The sequence below is a fragment of the Erythrolamprus reginae genome, chromosome 11 (genome assembly GCF_031021105.1).
Source record: "Erythrolamprus reginae isolate rEryReg1 chromosome 11, rEryReg1.hap1, whole genome shotgun sequence".
In the NCBI taxonomy this organism is placed as follows: Eukaryota; Metazoa; Chordata; class Lepidosauria; order Squamata; family Dipsadidae; genus Erythrolamprus; species Erythrolamprus reginae.
The window spans coordinates 34491454-34511600 of NC_091960.1; the positions used below are offsets into that span (position 1 = coordinate 34491454).

The 20147-nt window shown below is 43.8% G+C and overlaps 1 protein-coding gene across 2 annotated transcripts in view; it reads right to left on the reverse strand.

The window, feature by feature from the left end:
• Positions 1-20147, reverse strand: part of AHDC1 (AT-hook DNA binding motif containing 1) — a 359984-nt gene that overhangs the window by 46410 nt on the left and 293427 nt on the right. For both annotated transcript variants that reach the window (XM_070764442.1, XM_070764441.1), the window contains exon 3: positions 10626-10794. In XM_070764442.1, coding sequence (XP_070620543.1) covers positions 10626-10794 — 169 coding nt within the window. The remainder of the gene's footprint in view (positions 1-10625; positions 10795-20147) is intronic.

Consider the following 20147-nt stretch of genomic DNA (forward strand, 5'->3'; position numbering starts at 1 on the left):
ATCCGCAAAAGGTGAACCGCGAAGTAGCGAGGGATTACTATACTGATAATACTCCACTTACAAACAATTCATTTAATGACTGTTCAAAGTTACAATGGTACTGGAAAAAAGTGACTTTATGATTTCCCCCACACACATGTGACCACTGGAGCATCCCCTTGGTCAAAACTTGGATGCTTGGCAACCAGTGATGGGCTTCTACGGGTACGGTCAGGTACGCAGAACCGGTAGAAAAATTCTGAATTCTTTTCTTTTTTTCCCTCCTTCTGGGCATGTTTTTCCTACTCCAGTAAATGAGGTTGAATGTGTATAAGCGCTGGTGAGACCCCACTTGGAATAATACTGTGTTCAGTCCTGGAGACCTCACCTACAAAAAGATATTGACAAAATTGAACGGGTCCAAAGACGGGCTACAAGAATGGTGGAAGGTCTTAAGCATAAAACGTATCAGGAAAGAGACTTAATGAACTCAATCTGTCTAGTCTGGAGGACAGAAGGGAAAGGGGGGACATGATCGAAACATTTAAATATGTTAAAGGAAATAGTATAAGGGCAGACTAGATGGACCAGGGGGTCTTTTTCTGCCGTCAGTCTTCTATGTTTCTATGTTTCTATAATTTTGTAAGAGCTGTGCATGTGTGGGTGATATATCTATATAAACACATGCAATTTATATAGTAAATAATGTATATTTTTGTGTGACTGTGTGTAGTATCTATGTACACATATGGCATATATACATAGAATTAAATAGTATATTTTGGATGTTCAGTAATGTAGATAGGGAAACTGTATCTCTTTGAGGCAAGGAGAGGGCAGACACCCTAACTCTAACCCAAACCATTGATGTGAGTGACGTCAAGTTGGCCCCCTTTAAGTCAGTCACATGACCTTTAAGCCACTCCGTCACATGATCTCCAAGCCACTCCCACCTGGTCACATGGCCAGCAAAGCCACACCCACAAATAACACCCACTACCCACAGTGTGGTAGTAAAAAAATTTGCAGCCCTTCACTGTTGGCAACTGAGGGGATTTTAATGGGGCCGATTTATCAAAGTTTAAACTGCCCCTCTCTATTTTTTTCATTGCTTGCTGATCTGTGATTATAGTGCAGTGTTTCCCAACCTTGGCAACTTGAAGATATTTGGACTTCAACTCCCAGAATCCCCCAGCCAGTGCTGAAAGAGTAGTAGATCCTTGGAACAAACTTCCAGCAGACGTGGTTGGTAAATCCACAGTAACTGAATTTAAACATGCCTGGGATAAACATATATCCATTGTAAGATAAAATACAGGAAATAGTATAAGGGCAGACTAGATGGACCATGAGGTCTTTTTCTGCCGTCAGTCTTCTATGTTTCTATGTTTCTATGAAGTCCAAATATCTTCAAGTTGCCAAGGTTGGGAAACACTGTTATAGTGGATAATCTTAACAAACAAATTGGAAAAAAAAACCCACTGCTTACCCCCCTAATCTCTTTTTAAAGCTTAATATAGTGGCTGTGTTTTATGTTCCTTTTAAAATAGTGTATTAAAAGTTGCAGTGAAAAAACTTAACCAGTGCAAGTTTTAAAAAAAAGAAGGTGCAGAAAAGGAAAAAGAGAGAGAGAAAGCAGAGAAGAAAGAGAATAAGAATATAATAAAGAAAAAGAAATGATAGAAAGAAATGACTTCCCTCTCCCATCACACATATAAACAATTTTAGTAACTTATCATCTTCTCTTAAAATACAAGAAAACAGCTCTCCTTCCCGTCTCTTAAAATCCTTAAAGCCTCTTCATTCTGCTCTGATCAGCAAAAGTCCATTAAAGGTTACTAGACATAATAACAACTAACCTTGATCAAATAAAGCAACTTTAAAACCCTGTCTTTTACTCTGGACAAACCCTGAACTTAGGCCATTCAAACAGTGACCTAAAACCTGATTTCATTTCATTTTTTCCCCTTTGTCCCTTCTCAAAAAAGTCTTCAAAAGCTTTTAACAAGTCTCTTTTGTCAATCCAATATACGATAGGAAAATTATTCTCTGGGTTTGTTGTTTGTATTCTGCTTTATGTTGCCCTAAAAGAAAAAGAATCTTTTTTAAAGTCTTATCCCTAAACACTTGACAAGAAGAGGAATACACAGTCTAGACATCTTCATCCCATTCTTGCATTCACGCACATACATAACATACGTGGAGCCAAAAGGGGGCAAAACAATGAAACAGATAAATCTTCTTTCAGACTTGCAAGACCGAGGCTGTTTCTGTACAAAGGACCCGAAATGTCTCTTGAATTCAGGCTACGGATGGAGGTGCACTTCTGCTGTCTGCCAGATTTACTTATATTCAGCAATTCCAATTTTGGCATTGTTCTGCTACTCTTTTTTTCCCCTTTAAGGTAGAAAAATCTTTCATAGTTTTAGGAGGTTCCCGCCCTGGCATTGGCAGGCGGCATTTATTTCTCTTAATCTTCCCTCCTGTATGTTTCTATGATAACAATCTGTCTGAAGTAGTGTAGGGTTTATTTATTTTATTTATTTATTTATCAGATTTGTATGCCGCCCCTCTCCGCAGACTCGGGGCGGCTCACAACAATAATAATACAATGTAAACAAATCTAATATTTAAGTTAATTTAAAACCCCAATTTAGAAACCAATCATACATACTAGCACACCATGCATAAATTTTATAAGCCTAGGGGGAGGGAAAGTCTCAATTCCCCCATGCCTGACGACAGAGGTGGGTTTTAAGGAGCTTACGAAAGGCTAGGAGGGTGGGGGCAACTCTGATATCTGGGGGGAGTTGGTTCCAAAGGGTCGGGGCCACCACAGAGAAGGCTCTTCCCCTGGATCCCGCCAAACGACATTGTTTAGTTGACGGGACCTGGAGAAGGCCAACTCTGTGGGGCCTAACTGGTCGCTGGGATTCGTGCGGCGGTTTCCTGCCTAAGCAGGCGAGTGGACTAGAAGACCTCCAAGGTCCCTTCCAACTCTGTTGTTGTCGTTGTTGTTATTATTATTATTGCGTGAAATGGGTACCACAAATCTGCACAAGGGTTAGAGGCCCATCCTGCCTTAACCCTCCCTGAGCTTTCTATTATTATGATTATGATTATGATTATTATTATTATTATTATTATTATTATTATTATTATTTCAATTTTTTACGTCATCTAACGGGACCCAGGGGAAGAGCCTTCTCTGTGGCGGCCCCGACTCTCTGGAACCAACTCCCCCCAGATATCAGAGTTGCCCCCACCCTCCTTGCCTTTCGCAAGCTCCTTAAAACCCACCTCTGTCGTCAGGCATGGGGGAATTGAGACTTCCCCTTCCCCCTAGGCTTATAAAATTTATACATGGTATGTTTGTATGTATGATTGGTTCCTTAAATTGGGGTTTTTTAGATTATTTTTAATATTAGATTTGTTTACATTGTCTTTTTTATTGTTGTTAGCCACCCCGAGTCTTCAGAGAGGGGCGGCATACAAAACTAATAAAGAAATAAATAAATAAAATTTATTTGGGTGGGAGGCAGGATGGCCTCCTTCGACTTCCTACAAGAGCTGCGGCCCCACCCTAAACATCTTTCCTGGGGCGTTTGTTTCCAACAGCCCCAGCCATCTCCTTCTCGTCGACCTTGGCAAAACACAAAAAAACCCCAACCCCCTTTTTTCCATGGCTGGATCTTCCCTCCCTCTGGCTCGGCTCTTGTAGAAGAGATCCGAAAAAGCCACAGCAGGAAGTGACCTCATGGGTTTTGGCCGACTCAGCTGTCTTGCACGGCCGAGGGCTTTCTGCACGACTCCAGAGGCTGTTTTGCTCCGGCTGCAGAAGGTCTTTCAGCTATCTCGAGGGGACCTTTGGCAAAGGGGGAAATTTTGGGACAGGCTGGGAATGTTTGGAGGGAGGAGGCAGCGAAGAAACATAGAAACATAGAAGACTGACGGCAGAAAAAGACCTCATGGTCCATCTAGTCTGCCCTTATACTATTTCCTGTATTTTATCTTAGGTTGGATCTATGTTTATCCCAGGCATGTTTAAATTCAGTTACTGTGGATTTATCTACCACGTCTGCTGGAAGTTTGTTCCAAGGATCTACTACTCTTTCAGTAAAATAATATTTTCTCATGTTGCTTTTGATTTTTCCCCCAACTAACTTCAAATTGTGTCCCCTTGTTCTTGTGTTCACTTTCCTATTAGAAACACTTCCCTCCTGGACCTTATTTAACCCTTTAACATATTTAAATGTTTCGATCCTGTCCCCCCTTTTCCTTCTGTCCTCCAGACTCTACAGATTGAGTTCATGAAGTCTTTCCTGATACGTTTTATGCTTAAGACCTTCCACCATTCTTGTAGCCCGTCTTTGGACCCGTTCAATTTTGTCAATATCTTTTTGTAGGTGAGGTCTCCAGAACTGAACACAGTCTTCCAAACGGGGTCTCACCAGCGCTCTATATAGCGGGATCATAATCTCCCTCTTCCTGCTTGTTATACCTCTAGCTTTGCAGCCAAGCATCCTGCTTGCTTTTCCTACCGCCCGACCACACTGCTCACCCATTTTGAGACTGTCAGAAATCACTACCCCTAAATCCTCCTCTTCTGAAGTATTTGCTAACACAGAACTGCCAATGCAATACTCAGATTGAGGATTCCTTTTCCCCAAGTGCATTATTTTACATTTGGAAACATTAAACGAAGAAGGGCAAGGGGGAATGGTCAGACGTCCGTCACTTTCTGGATGCTCTGACCATTCCCCCTTCCCCTTCTTCTTCGCTGCCTCCTTCCTCCAAACGTCCCCAGCCCATCCCAAGATTTCCTGAGGCTGTCCAGCAAGAGAGGACGAAGGAAGGAGATCAAAAACTGCTGCAGACGTGGTTTTCCTCCTGCGCTTTTCCAACGTCCATGTGAGAAATGCTTGCCTCTCCCCTCACAGCCTTGCACGGGTGTTTCCAAGCAACTCTTGGCCAGATGTGGAGAAAGAAGAGGTCAGGAAAATAGCAGCTCCAGAGCACGGATCTGGGGCACCCAGGAGAGCAGGAGGGAGGGAAGGAAGGGGAAGTCGGAGAAAGCAGGATGTCTATCCAGGGCATTTCCTTGACCCAACCCCCTCTTCCAAGTTCTGACAGATGAAACAAAAGACAACAGCCAGGAACGGGACATAGGGCCCTCCGTGTAGTCTATGCGCTTGCACACATGGGCTCGACTACCAATGCACAGCGCAAGAAAGAAACCTCAGCCTTACTGGCCAGCAAGAATCCTTGGAATCTTTGCGCGTCTCCACAAATTTATTTCCGGGTCCTGTCGACTAAACAATGTCGTCTGGCGGGACCCAGGGGAAGAGCCTTCTCTGTGGTGGCCCCGGCCCTCTGGAATCAGCTCCCCCCGGGAGATTCGAATTGCCCCCACCCCTTCCTGTCTTCTGCAAGATGTTAAAGACTCACTTATGCTGCCAGGCATGGGGGGGGGGACTGACTTCCCCCCCGCCTGTGCTGACTATAGCACTTGAGAATGGTATGGTTGTGTAGTATTAATTGTTTTTAAATATTAAGGGGTTTTAATTCTAGCTTTTACTCCTATTAGATTTGTACCACTGTTTATTGTATTTTATTATTGTTGTGAGCCGCCCCGAGTCCTCGGAGAGGGGTGGCATACAAATCTAATAAATTATTTTACTGAAAAAGTAGTAGATCCTTGGAACAAACTTCCAGCAGACGTGGTTGGTAAATCCACAGTAACTGAATTTAAACATGCCTGGGATAAACATACATATCCATCCTAAGATAAAATACAGAAAATAGTATAAGGGCAGACTAGATGGATCATGAGGTCTTTTTCTGCCGTCAGTCTTCTATGTTTCTATTTTTTTAAAAATTATTATTATTATTATTATTATTATTATTAATAATAATAATAATAATAATAATAATAATAATAAAGCAGCGTGAACAGAATTTAAAGATGCCTGGGATAAACATATATCCATCCTAAGATAAAATACAGGACACAATGTAAGGGCAGACTAGATGGACCAGGAGGTCTTTTTCTGCCATCAGTCTTCTATGTTTCTATGAATGAGGAAGGGAGGGAGGGATGGAGGAAAGAAGGAAGGAAAGAAAGAGAAGGAAGGAAGGAGGGAGGGAAGGAAAGAAGGAAGGAAAGATAGAAGGAAAGAAGGAAGGAAGGAAGGAAGGAAGGAAGGGAAAGGATCTTAAGATAAAATACAAGAAATAGTATAAGGGCAGACTAGGTGGATGATGTGGTCTTTTTCTGCTGTCAATCTTCTTTGTTTCTATGTTTCTATCACTGTACTTGGCCGCAGGAAAGAGCAAAGAGCTTGTGGTTGATCGCATGGTCTTAAAACAGAACAGGCCAATCTATAATGCAGCAAAAAAATTGTTCTTTGGGCCTTTTTTTAAAAAAAAGCTGGGTAGACCTCCAAGAAAACACTACTGAAATCAAGTGGTACAATAACACTATTTAGAGAAGATGATGGTCACTAATTGAACTGTTGTAAGCTGAGGACTGCCTCTACCAAAGAGCCACGGATCCAGGGGTGGGCTGCTGTCCAGATTTTTTTAGGGGGCAAACAGTGGGGTAGCAAAAACGGAGCTCCACCCCAGAGCACCCAATTTGCACTGAAAGATGTTGAGAGAAAATGCATAAGCCATGCCCCACAGCGTGGTAGTAAATATTTTGGTAGCCCTTCACTGCACGGATCACTGGTTTTTTAAAAATATTCTAGCTGCAGTGACATTACTGTAGCAGAAAAAAATGAAAAGATTGGGGATGAAGGTTGGTGAAGACGATGGGATTTTATTGAGATGGCCTAATTCAGTGTTTTTCAACCAGTGTGCCGTGAAGCTCAGCAAGAGAGAGAAAAAGAGAGAGAGAAAGAAAGCAAGAGAGAGAGAAAGAGAGAGAAAGAAAGCAAGAGAGAAAGAGAAAGAGAGAGAAAGAAAGCAAGAGAGAGAGAAAGAAAGCAAGAGAAAGAGAAAGAAAGCAAGAGAGAGAGAGAAAGAGAGGCAGGGAAGGAGGGAGAGATAGAAAGAAAACAAAAAAGAGAGGAAGGAAGGAAGGAAGAGAGAGAAAGGGAGAGAAATAGAGTGAAAGGGAGGAAGAGAGAGAGAGAGAATTTTTTTGTCCAAACTTTTTTTAGTCCCCCCACTCCCCTCCGCTCAATGTGCCCCATGATTTTGTATGTGTAAAAAATGTGCCACAGCTCAAAAAAGGTTGAAAATCACTGGCCTAATTGACTCCTTTGATTAGAGAAAGGACAATGTCTACACTTAATGGTGGCTGGAGACTCCTTATGGAGTTTTAGCCTAAAAAAGAAGAAGAAAAAAGTGAACTTAAGATTTATGACTCGGGTGATTAGACAGGATGGATATAGAAAGAAGGGAGTCATGATTAACTTTTGAGAGAGAGAGAGGTTAAACTATAATTGTACTTATAACTTCTGTGAAGATCATAGGTTGCTTCTTCTTTTTAACTACTTATGTGTTTTGCACTTTTAGCTTTCTCCGTTCTGTTTTAATTTGCATGAGTTCTTACTATTGTCCTTATAGATGCCAATAAAAAGATTATAAACTACCGGTACGTATAAAAATATCCAAAGCTGTAGGCTAAGCTGGGAAGTTAGGAGTTCAGTAACCGAGTTGTTGAAGCGTGGAACTCAATACCGGACTCCATAGCGTCATCCCCAAACCCCCAACACTTTACCCTTAGATTATCTATGGTTGACCTATCCAGATTCCTAAGAGGTCAGTAAGGGGTGAGTACAAGTGCACTAGAGTGCCTTCCATCCCCTGTCCTATTGCTCACCTATATCTCCTATACCTTTCTTCTATTCCTATATCTCTTCTTCTATTCTTTCATTGATATGTTCTATTCCTATATCTTCTTTTCTATTCTTTCTTAGATATATTTTACTATGAGTATCTCCTCTATAATCTTCATAATGTATTTTACTATGTGTATATACATGTGACACATACAGATAGAATTGTCGGCTATCAATAAAATTAACTGCCTTGGAAATGGCCCTGGGTTGGGCCGAGAGGCAAATAAGGAGCTGTGATGCTCCTTCAATACACCAGGGTGATTCGACACAAAAATATGTAACCCTTTCCTGGTGCAGAGCTGAAGGGATTGGATACTGTAACCTAGAGGATAATTCTCTGCCTTACAAGGCAAAGGTTGCAGGTTCAAGTCCCAGTGGTATGGCTAGCTGATGAGGCCAAAATAAGGCTGAAATAGATCTATCCTAGTCTCCCTTAATTTTCAAATTCAGCAAAAAAAAACATGTCACACACACACACACACACATATATTTGTTTTCGTAGATTTTCATGGGTATATGTATGTAGATTGTTCTGAGTTCGGGTTTTGCTCCGTGTAATATTTTGAGTGTCTATGTGACGTTTCGGTGAAATCACATTCACCATCATCAGACTGAAGTTGTAAGCTTTGTGCTGCTGTAGATATAGTTTGTTTGCAACATGTATACACACACACACACACACACACACACACTAAAACCCTCATTGTGCATTGGACAAAAATAGATAGATAGATAGATAGATAGATAGATAGATAGATAGATAGATAGTTAGATAGATAGATAGATAGATAGATAGACGATTGCTAGATAGATAGATAGATAGATAGATAGTTAGATAGATAGATAGATAGATAGATAGATAGATAGATAGATAGATAGATAGATAGATAGATAGGAAACACCACTGGAAAACAAGGGGAAATCCTGTCTGCTTTATGGTCAAGAAAACCCTTCGGTTGGGTTCTTCTAATCTTCTGAATGTTCCCTTTATACTACAGGTACCTAAAGTGTTGTTGGGGGAAATTGAAACAATGCACCACCCTTCTACTACAGGCAGCTGCTTTCGTTGAGCTATGCCACTTGCAACTTGGTATCCTAAGGGAGGGGCTCCATTTCCTTGATCATTCTTGTTCTGTATATTTGACCAGAATTTTTCTACCAGTTCTGCATATCTGACCGTACCCGTAGGAGACCATCACTGGACAGGGGTCTCCAACCTTGGCAACTTTAAGACTTGTGAACTTCAACTCCTTAGCCAGCGTGGCAATTTGGGGAGTTGAGGTCCACAACTGAAGGGGCCCATAGTTTATTTGTTTATTTTATTTATTTAATTGGATTTATATGCCGCCCCTCTCTGAGGACTCGGGGCGGCTTACGACATATAAAAAAACAATGCAACATCATAATCCAATTAATTTAAAACAGTTAATCAAAAAACCCCATAATATTAAAATCAGTCATTGTCATTCACACAACAAATATACACTACATTCGTTTGGCCAGGGGGCTAGGGCAGTGATGGCAAACCTATGGCATGGGTGCCACAGGTGGCATTTGGAGCCATATTTGTTTGGCACATGAGCCATTGCCTTAGCTCAGCTCCAATGTGCATGTGTATGCCAGCCAGCTGATTTTTGGCTTGCACAAAGGCTCTGGGAGGGTGTTTTTTGCTTCCAGAGAGCCTCTGGGGGGATGGGGGAGGGCGTTTTTGCCCTCCTCCGGCTCCAGGGAAGCCTTTGGAGTCTGGGGAGGGCGAAACACAGGCATCCTGGGCCCATCAGAAGTTGGGAAATAGGCCATTTCCAGCCTCCAGAGGGCCTCGGGGGGGGGGGGTGTTTTCGCCCTCCCCAGGTGTTGAATTTTGGGTGTGGCACTCGTACACATTCTTTCAGCAACCAAGGGAAATAAGGTTTGCCATCACTGAGTTTATTTATTAGATTTGTATGGTGCCCCTCTCCGCAGACTCGGGGCGGCTAGTTAATCTAATACCTCCGTATTATTATTATTATTATTATTATTATTATTATTATTATTATCATTACTATTATTATTAATAATTATTATTATTATTAACTAGCCACCCCGACATAATGATAATGATGATAATGATAATGATAATGATAATGATAATGATAATGATAATGATAATGATAATGATAATGATAATGATAATGATAATAATAATAATAATAATAATAATAATAATTTATTAGATTTGTATGCCGTCCCGCTCCAAAGACTCGGAGCAGCTCACAACAATAATAAACAGCATAACAAATCCAATAATATATAAACCGTGATAGCTGGGGGTATATCAATTACCCCAGTATATCAATTAAAATGAGTCTTTGCCATTCACACAACAAACATACACTACATTTATTTGGCCAGGGGGCTAGGGTCTAATGCAGTGTTTCCCAACCTTGGCAACTTGAAGATATTTGGACTTCAACTCCCAGAATTCCACAGCCAGCGAATACTGGCTGGGGAGTTCTGGGAGTTGAAGTCCAGATATCTTCAAGTTGCCAAGGTTGGGAAACACTGGTCTAATGGCCCCAAGCCTGGCAGCATCAATGAGTTTTGAGACACTTGCGGTTGGGGGCAGTGTGAATCTACAGAGGGAGCTGATTCCAGAAGGCCGGGCCCCCCACATAGAAGGCTCTTCGCCTAGGCCCTGCCAAGCGACATTGTCTAGTTGATTGGACCTGGAGAAGTCTGATTCTTTGGGACCTGACCGGTCGCTGGGTAGCTTCACCTGCCTGCCCCCCTCACGCCCCTCCATTCGCACCCCCCCCTTACCTGGGCCGCCCATACTTGCAGTGAAGATTCACCCTGAAGTTCCTCTCGCTGCCGTCCACTTCGCTGTTGGGTGGCCGCAACCCTGGACCCTGGCTGCACGGGAACCAGTCAGCTGGCGGGTTGGCTCCGTTTTCCAGTCCAATGGGCTGGCAGGCATTGGAGAGCCCATCTGTTCAAAGGGAAGCACACAGACCCGGGCTTGTGAAGAAGGGGAACCGGAGGAGCAGGGAAAGAAGAAGGACACCGGTTGGAAAACAGCCTCCCACCCCCTCCAAAGTCTTTTCAAAGAGGTTTCATTTCAAAGGGAAGCGGCAGGCGGTGAGAAAGGCCCTCTCTCTCTTTGTCTCTGTCTCTCTCTCTCTCTGTCTCTCTCTGTCTCTCTCTCTCTCTCTGTCTCTCTATCTATCTATCTATCTATCTATCTATCTATCTATCTATCTATCTATCGAGATCACATTTGGAATAATACTGTGTTCAGTTCTGGAGACCTCACCTACAAAAAGATATTGACAAAATTGAACGGGTCCAAAGACGGGCTACAAGAATGGTGGAAGGTCTTAAGCATAAAATGTATCAGGAAAGACTTCATGAACTCAATCTGTATAGTCTGGAGGACAGAAGGGAAAGTGTTTTTAATAGGAAAGTGAACACAAGAACAAGGGGACACAATCTGAAGTTAGTTGGGGGAAAGATCAAAAGCAACGTGAGAAAATATTAGTTTACTGAAAGAGTAGTAGATCCTTGGAACAAACTTCCAGCAGACGTGGTTGGTAAATCCACAGTCACTGAATTTAAACATGCCTGGGATAAACATATATCCATGGTAAGATAAAATACAGAAAATAGTATAAGGGCAGACTAGATGGACCATGAGGTCTTTTTCTGCCGTCAGTCTTCTATGTTTCTATGTTCTATCTATCTATCTATCTATCTATCTATCTATCTATCTATCTATCTATCTATCTAATCTATCTAATCTATCTATCTATCTATCTATCTATCTATCTATCTATCTATCTATCTAATCTATCTAATCTATCTATCTATCTATCTATCTATCTATCTATCTATCTATCTATCTATCTATCTATCTATCTATCTGTGTGTTTGTGTGCCCTAATGGCTCTGCATGAGTGATGCAAGGCTTCAAGAGTTGTTAACCTAACCCTACGTAGTTTCCGCTCCGGTAATCTCACACTACTAACCCGACTACTGCTTTCGCCAGACCAATCCTTGAATACAGCTCATCTGTCTGGAACCCAGACTGCATTTCGGACATAAAGACTCTAGAAAACATCCAGAGATACTTCACTAGAAGATCCCTCCACTCCTCAACAGAATCCCCTACGCAACTAGATCTACAATCTTAGGTTTGGATAGCTTAGAACTACGTCGTCTTAAACACGACCTAAGTGGAGCCCATAAAACCGTCTGCTACAACGTCCTTCCTGTCAACGGCTACTTTAGCTTCAAGCACAACATCACACCAGCACACAACAGATGCAAACTTAAAATAAACCGCTCCAAACTCGACAGCAGGAAATATGACTTTAGTAATTGAAGTTGGTGCATAGAATTCACTACCAGACTCTGTAGTTTCATCACCTAACCCCCAAAACTTCACCCTTAGAATATCCACTGTTGACCTCTACCAATTCCTAAGAGGTCAGAAAGGGGCGTGCATCAGTGCACCAGTATACCTTCTGCCCCCTATCCTAAGGTTTCTCTCCTACTAGTTCCATGGTTATAAATATCATTGCTTTGTATACCACCAATATGTACTTGGCAAAACAAACAAATACACAAATAAAAAATAAATAAAGACGGCTCCGTGATGCCACAAATAGGGTACGCTCCCTTTCGTGCCCTGTTCTTCCCCTTCCAGAGGTTTTGCTCTTTTAAAAAATAAAATAAAATACAAGCTTCCATTTTGTGGACGAGATGGAGAAAGGTTCGCAGGCAGGCTCTCTACCGTTCCCGCCACTCGAATACAGCTCTCCTGGGCCAAACGATGCTTCCGGCTGGAGAGGGCTGGTGGATGATGGTCCCATGAAGTGCCTTACACCCTGTTTGGTCCCTTTGGAACAGTGTTTCCCAACCTTGGCAACTTGAAGAGATCTGGACTTCAACTCCCAGAATTCCCCAGCCAGGGGAATTCTGGGAGTTGAAGTCCAGATACCTCCAAGTTGCCAAGGTTGGGAAACACTGCCTTGGAAAACACAGTGGACGCCTTGCAAAGGCAGAAGAGAAAACCTGATCCACCCTTATTTTGGGGGGCGGCCGTGTTTGCAAGAAAAGACCCCTCCTCGCTTCTCTCCCTCCCTCCAGAGCCTTCCTGGCTTAGAAGCAAGTTTGAGCTCGGGGCGGCCCACCACCAAAAAACCCCTGCCAGAAGTGAGGGAGGATCCTGTGCCTTTTGTTCCGGGTAGCTGGTTCCTGCACAAGGTCATTAAAAATACAAAGGGTTTTGGCTTTGGAGTTACAACAGATGTTCAAGAGGGAGTGGAGGGGGGGGGCAGGCAGTCTCCGGGAGAATGCAACACACCTCACCCTGGAGGCATTAGCGTAGGGGTCACAGGCCTGCGCGGCTCTGATAAACAGACAAAATGTTTGGATGCCAGGCCTGGCTGTCACTCATCGGAGCCCAGGCGCTCTCGGCCTTTCCTCCCCCGTCTGATTTTATTCCCCCCTCTCCCTGTTCTCCTCTCCCCCCCTTTTTTTGTCCGTGGTATCGTAGCCCTGCAGGGGCATCAGCCAAACTCTATTAGCTGCAGTCCTCCTGCTATCTCAAGCTGTGTGGTGTGAGAGCATGAGTGAGTGAGTGAGACAGAGAGAGAGAGAGAGAAAGGCGGGGGGAGAGAAGTGATAGTCATGCTCTGCACACCAAAATCCGTGTCTGGATTTTCACACGGCTTTTAAAATAAGGTACAGGAGGGAAGTGTTTTCAATAGTAAAGTGAACCCAAGAACAAGGGAGCCCAAATCTGAGGTTAGTTGGGGGAAAGATCAGAAGCAACGTGAGAAAATATTATTGGACTGAAAGGGTAGTAGATGTTCGGAACACACTTCCAGCAGACGTAGTTGGTAAATCCACAGGAATGGAATTTAAACATGCCTGGGATAAACAGAGATCCATCTTAAAATAAAATACAGAACACAGTATAAGGGCAGACTAGATGGACCATGAGGTCTTTTTCTGCCATCAATCTTCTATGTTTCTATGAATGAGGAAGGGAGGGAGGGAGGAAAGAAGGAAGGAAAGAAAGAGGAGGAAGGAAGAGGAGGAAGGAAGAGAAAGAAGGAAGAAGGAAGGAAGGGAAAGGAAGGAAGGAAGGAAGGAAGGAAGGAAGGAAGGAAGAATCCACAGTAACTGAATTTAAACATTCCTGGGATGAACATAGATCCATCCTAAGATAAAATACAGGACACAATATCAGGGCAGACTAGATGGACCATGAGGTCTTTTTCTGCCGTCAGTCTTCTATGTTTCTATGAATGAGAAAGGAAGAGAGGAAGGAAAGAAGGAAGGAAGGAAGGAAAGAAAGAAGGAAGGAAGAGAAAGAAGGAAGGAAGGAATGAGGAAGGAAGGAAAGAAAGAGAAGGAAAGAAGAGAAATAAGGAAGGAAGAATCCACAGTAACTGAATTTAAACATGCCTGGGATAATCATAGATCCATCCTCAGATAAAATACAGGAACTAGTATAAGGGCAGACTAGATGGACCACGAGGTCTTTTTCTGCCGTCAGTCTTCTATGTTTCTATGAATGAGAAAAGAAGGGAGGAAGAAAAGAAGGAAGGAAGGAAAGAAAGAGAATGAAGGAAGGAAGAGAAAGAAGGAAGGAAGGAATGAGGAAGGAACAAAGAAAGGAAAGAAAGAGAATGAAGGAAGGAAGAGAAAGAAGGAAGGAAGAATCCACAGGAACTGAATTTAAACATGCCTGGGATTAACATATACCCATCCTAAGATAAAATACCGGAAATATTAGACTTGTATGCCACCCCGAGTCTTTGGAGAGGGGCGACATACAAGTCTAATAAATTATTATTATTATTATTATTATTATTATTATTATTATTATTATTAAAATATATATAGTATACAGGCAGACTAGATGGACCAGGAGGTCTTTTTCTGCAGTCAAATGTTTCTATGTTTCTTTTGTGTGCTTTTACCCACAGGATAGAGGGACAGTGGTTTCACCGAAGCGCATTGGAGAATTTCTGGGTTTGTTTACCAAAGCATCCGTCTCTTTCCATTCTACAGCTATTTGGTGTGTGTGCCCACTTCACATGCTTAACTCACTCAGTGGCAAGCGTAGCAATTACATACAAACAACCTATTAAGCTCAGTCAGCTGTTGCCTGGATCGTCCTCTAAGCGCACGGGCGCACATGTGCACCTGTGCTTTAGTGTGTTGCGCAAGCCCAACTCACTCCGTTCAAGGTACCGCACAAGCCCATAAAATGGGTAATTCACTAACCAGGGCTATGTGCGTTCGGGTGAACAATGCAACCAATAAAGTTTCATTGGATTTATATGACGCCCCTCTCCGAAAACTCGGGGCGGCTAACAACAATCATGAACAATATACAATAATAATCCAATACTAAAAGCAAATTAAAACCCCTTAATATATAAAACCAAACATACATACAAACATACCATGTATACAGTTGTAACGGCCTAGGGGGAGAAGAAGTCTTAATTCCCCCATGCCTGGCGGGAGAAGTGGGTTTTAAGTAGCTTACGAAAGGCAAGGAGGGTGGGGGCAATTCTAATCTCTGGGGGGAGTTGGTTCCAGAGGGCCGGGGCCGCCACAGAGAAGGCTCTTCCCCTGGGGCCCGCCAAGTGGCATTGTTTAGTTGACGGGACCTGGAGAAGACCCACTCTGTGGGACCTAACTGGCTGCTGGGATTCGTGTGGCAGAAGGCGGTCCCTGAGATAATCTGGTCCGGTGCCATGAACGGTTTTATAGGTCATAACCAACACTTTGAATTGTGACCGGAAACTGATCGGCAACCAATGCAGACTGCGGAGTGTTGGTGTGACATGGGCATATTTAGAGAAGCCCATGATTGCTCTTGCAGCTGCATTCTGCACGATCTGAAGTTTCCGAACACTTTTCAAAGGTAGCCCCATGTAGAGAGCATTACAGTAGTCGAGCCTCGAGGTGATGAGGGCATGAGTGACTGTGAGCAGTGACTCCCGGTCCAAATAGGGCCGCAACTGGTGCACCAAGCAAACCTGGGCAAACGCCCCCCTCGCCACAGCCAGATCATGGAAAGCCCTAGGAATGGGAGCTAGCCTAGAGTCTTAAACACAACAACAACAGCAACAACGGTTACAACAACTTTGCAAGGGGTACATCTATCCAACCCATCTCATGTAGCAACCTGAAAGAGGTCAGGATACCAGAATCGACCGTGAATTAAAACTGCCACCTCGGCTACTGCTTGCAAAGTACAGTGGTACCTCTACCTAAACGCCTCTACTTAAGAACTTTTCCAGATAAGAACCGGGTGTTCCAAGATTTTTTTGCCTCTTTTAAAGAACCATTTTCTACTTAAGATCCCGAAATTTGAGAGCAGCACAATGGTCCGGCCAGTTTCCGTCCATTCCCCCTTTAATCCAGGCCATCTCGGGCTTTTCTGGGCTGCCAGAGGAGCCTTTAAGGGGCACTCCCCCTCTCGCCCGCCTGGGTTTCTCTCTCTGGCGCAGAGTAGGGGAGGCAGCATCATGCTGGGTGTATGGGAGGGGCGTGCTCTTCCTCGCCGCCTAAGAGTCCCTCTTTTTTTTTAAGCCTTAAAGTTTTGGATTTTTTTGATTCCCCTCCCCTCCCCTTCTTCCTTCGGTAGCGACTGTCCTCCTCCTCTTCCTCCTCCCACCCAAATTCCGAGCTTTTATTTCTTTCCTAATGGGTTTGCACGCATTATTTGCTTTTACATTGATTCCTATAGGAATATTCATTCTGTGACCTGGTTCTTAAGTAGAAAAGTTTGTAAGAAGAAGCAATTTTTCCCATAGGAATCAATATAAAAGGAAATAATGCTTGTGATTGGGGAAACCAGAGGGAGGGTGGAGACCCTGTTTCCTCCCAGGAGATTCCTAGAGAGGCCCCATGGAGGCTTCTCCCCCCTTTTCCATCCCTGTTTCCTCCCAGGAGATTCCTTGAGAGGCCCCCTGGAGGCTTCTCCCCCCTTTTCTGGCCCTGATTCCTCCCAGGAGATTCCTAGAGAGGCCCCACAGAGGCTTCTCCCTACCTTTTCCAGCCCTGTTTCCTCCCAGGAGATTCCTAGAGAGGCCCCACGGAGGCTTCTCCCTGCCTTTTCCAGCCCCGTTTCCTCCCAGGAGATTCCTAGAGAGGCCCCACAGAGGCTTCTCCCTGCCTTTTCCAGCCCCGTTTCCTCCCAGGAGATTCCTAGAGAGGCCCCACAGAGGCTTCTCCCTGCCTTTTCCAGCCCCGTTTCCTCCCAGGAGATTCCTAGAGAGGCCCCACGGAGGCTTCTCCCTGCCTTTTCCGGTTACAGTTTCGGAGGCTCAGGTTTGTAAGTGGAAAATGGTTCTTGAGAAGAGGCAAAAATATCTCGAACACCCGGTTCTCATCTAGAAAAGTTCGTAAGTAGAGGCGTTCTTAGGTAGAGGTACCCCTGTACCTCTTATCTTGAAGGCAATGCCACCATAGCGTGCTTCCAAGCATCCTGAAGTTATTTGGGGGAATCTGAAGTTAGTTGGGGGAATGATCAAAGGCAACATGAGAAAATATTATTTTACTGAAAGAGTAGTAGATCCTTGGAACAAACTTCCAGCAGACGTGGTTGGTAAATCCACAGTCACTGAATTTAAACATGCCTGGGATAAACATATATCCATTGTAAGATAAAACACAGGAAATAGTATAAGGGCAGACTAGATGGACCATGAGGTCTTTTTCTGCCGTCAGTCTTCTATGTTTCTATGTTTCTATCCCCAGGAAGTCAACTCCCCCATCCTTGCCTCTTCTATTTCCCATCATGAAGCGAAATTTCTTACTTATCAACAACAATTTCAAGGAGACGCGGCGGCTGCAAGAAAGAGGCGAGCCATCGAGATGATGTGCCGGGCGATTGCAGGCTAAAGGATTTTCATTTTCATTTGACAAGCATCTTTGAAAAGTCCCCAATCGAGTGATCGCTCAGACAAAGAAGAGCTTGGAAAGTCAACTTGGTCTTCCCTTAAAGGCAGGGCAGAGCAGAAAGGGAAGGGAAGGTTGGGGGATGAGATGGAGAAACACTGACCTAGATTAAAGGTCCAACCACCAAGAATTAACTTCGCCCCCCCTCCCCTGAATAACTGAACCTTTGGATCTGAATTCCCTTGGAATCCCAAATTCCCCTTCCTGGGACTGCAGGGACAGAGCTTGCCAAAACAGACCAATTCCCAATTCACAGATAAAGAACTAAAGCAGAGACCGGAATTTGGGCCAATCTAGAGCTGTTTATTTTTGGAGACTTATGACTCTCACACAATCTATATATTGACACATCTGCCCGGTCCATCTGCTAGCCTGCAAGAGGGGAGTAAGGACAAACAATGTGGACTGTGGCTCTTCCTCCACTGAGTAGGACAGGGGGAAATATACCTACTTAATTCAAGGGGGAAAGAGCTCAATTCACAAGAACCTGCCCCAAGCCAGGGGTGTCGGTCATCACCGGGCAGAATTCTGCCAAGGCCACCCATAAAACCTGGCTAAAAAAAGAAGAGTTTGGGAGCCAATCCGGACTAAGCCTTCACACTTTTTCAAAGTCCTAATGGCAAGGGAGGTGCTTCAATCTTTACTGGCCCAATTTGGAGCAAATCCTCATATTTGGAGCTTTCGGTTTTTTGGGGGGTTTGGGTGATGGGGAGCCTACATGGGGACCAACAAGGAGACGAAGTGAATTTAGATCCTTTCCTACCAGTTGAACATAATGTTACTCCAAGTGATACACTAGAAAGCCTCTGTCAGGAGAGAGGGAGAAAGAGAGGGAGCGAGAGGAGGAGTGAGGGAGGGAGGGGAAGAGAGAGAGAGAAAGGGAGTGAGAAAGAGAGAAAGAGAGAGAGAAAGAGAAAGAGAGAAAGAAAGAGAGAGGATGAAAGAGAGAGAGAGGGAGAGAGGGAGAAAAGAAAAAGAGAAAGATAGAGAGAGACAGAAAGAGAGAAAGATAGAGAGAGAGAGAGAGAAAGAGAGAGAGAGAAAGAGAGAGAATGATAGATAGATAGACAGATAGATAGAGAGAGAGAGAGAAAGAGAAAGAGAGAGAGAGAAAGAAAGAGAGAGAATGAAAGAGAGAAAGAGAGAGAGGGAGAAAAGAAAAAGAGAGAGAAAGATAGAGAGAGAAAGATAGAGAGATAGATAGAGAGAGAAAGAGAGAGAATGAAAGAGAGAAAGAGAGAGAATGAAAGAGAGAAAGAGAGAGAGTGAGAAAAGAAAAAGAGAGAGAAAGATAGAGAAAGATAGAGAGAGAGAGAAAGAGAGAGAGAGAGAGAGAGAAAGAGAGAGAATGAAAGAGAGAAAGAGAGAGTGAGAAAAGAAAAAGAGAGAGAAAGATAGAGAGAGAATGAAAGAGAGAAAGAGAGAGGGAGAAAAGAAAAAGAGAGAAAGATAGAGAGAGAAAGATAGAGAGAGAGAGAGAAAGAGAGAGAGAGAAAGAAAGAAAGAGAAAGAGAAACAGAGAGAATGAAAGAGAAAGAGTGAGAGTGAGAAAAGAAAGAGAGAGAAAGATAGAGAGAGAAAGATAGAGAGAGAGAGAGAGAGAGAGAGAGAGAGATACAAGTAGCCAACAACATTAAGCAGCTGCAAAGAAGATGACAGATTCTGAAAAGATAGATTAGCAGATTAGCACCATCTCCTGAATTGCAGAACTTATGAAGGGCAGGGGTGATTAACAACAACAACAACAATGGGGAAAGAGTTTCAAAATCAAGAGTTTCACTACCACACTCCCTTTTTTTTGCACAATAATCCTTTGGAGGATTTGAGGCTGACTGACAGCGGCCACTGAGGAATCTGAAGGCAGTGCTTGAGGGCGAGGCTACTTATTACACTCCCACGGTTTGCCTGCCACCGCGCCCACCCCCTTTGTGCTTTTCAACTGCTCTTTACACCCCCCCTGAACTGTTCCCTTCTTCCTCTGTGCCGTGCCCTCCTCTTCTTCCTCGCCCAGCGATGTTGCCATGGAACTGGGCCCTTTGTTCTACAGCTGAAAATGGATTTGTCACCTCCATCTTTTTATCCCACTATAGGTTCGCACTTGGATAAAACCCCTGCTGTGTTTTGCACTGCCTGTACCCCCGCTGCCTGCCCGTGGCATGGTCCTCCCTCTGCTTTTCAGGCCTGTGTTTTTACATGGCCGACTTTCCTGGACATCTTAGCTGGCTTTGGTGACCTTCAAAACCTGGGCAGGGCTGGACCTGATTAGTAAGTGGATGGGAAGTCAAGCTGACTGTGAAATGAAATCACAGCAAGAAGCCAGGAAGAGGGCCAGGGGCAAACTGCCTCCCCCTT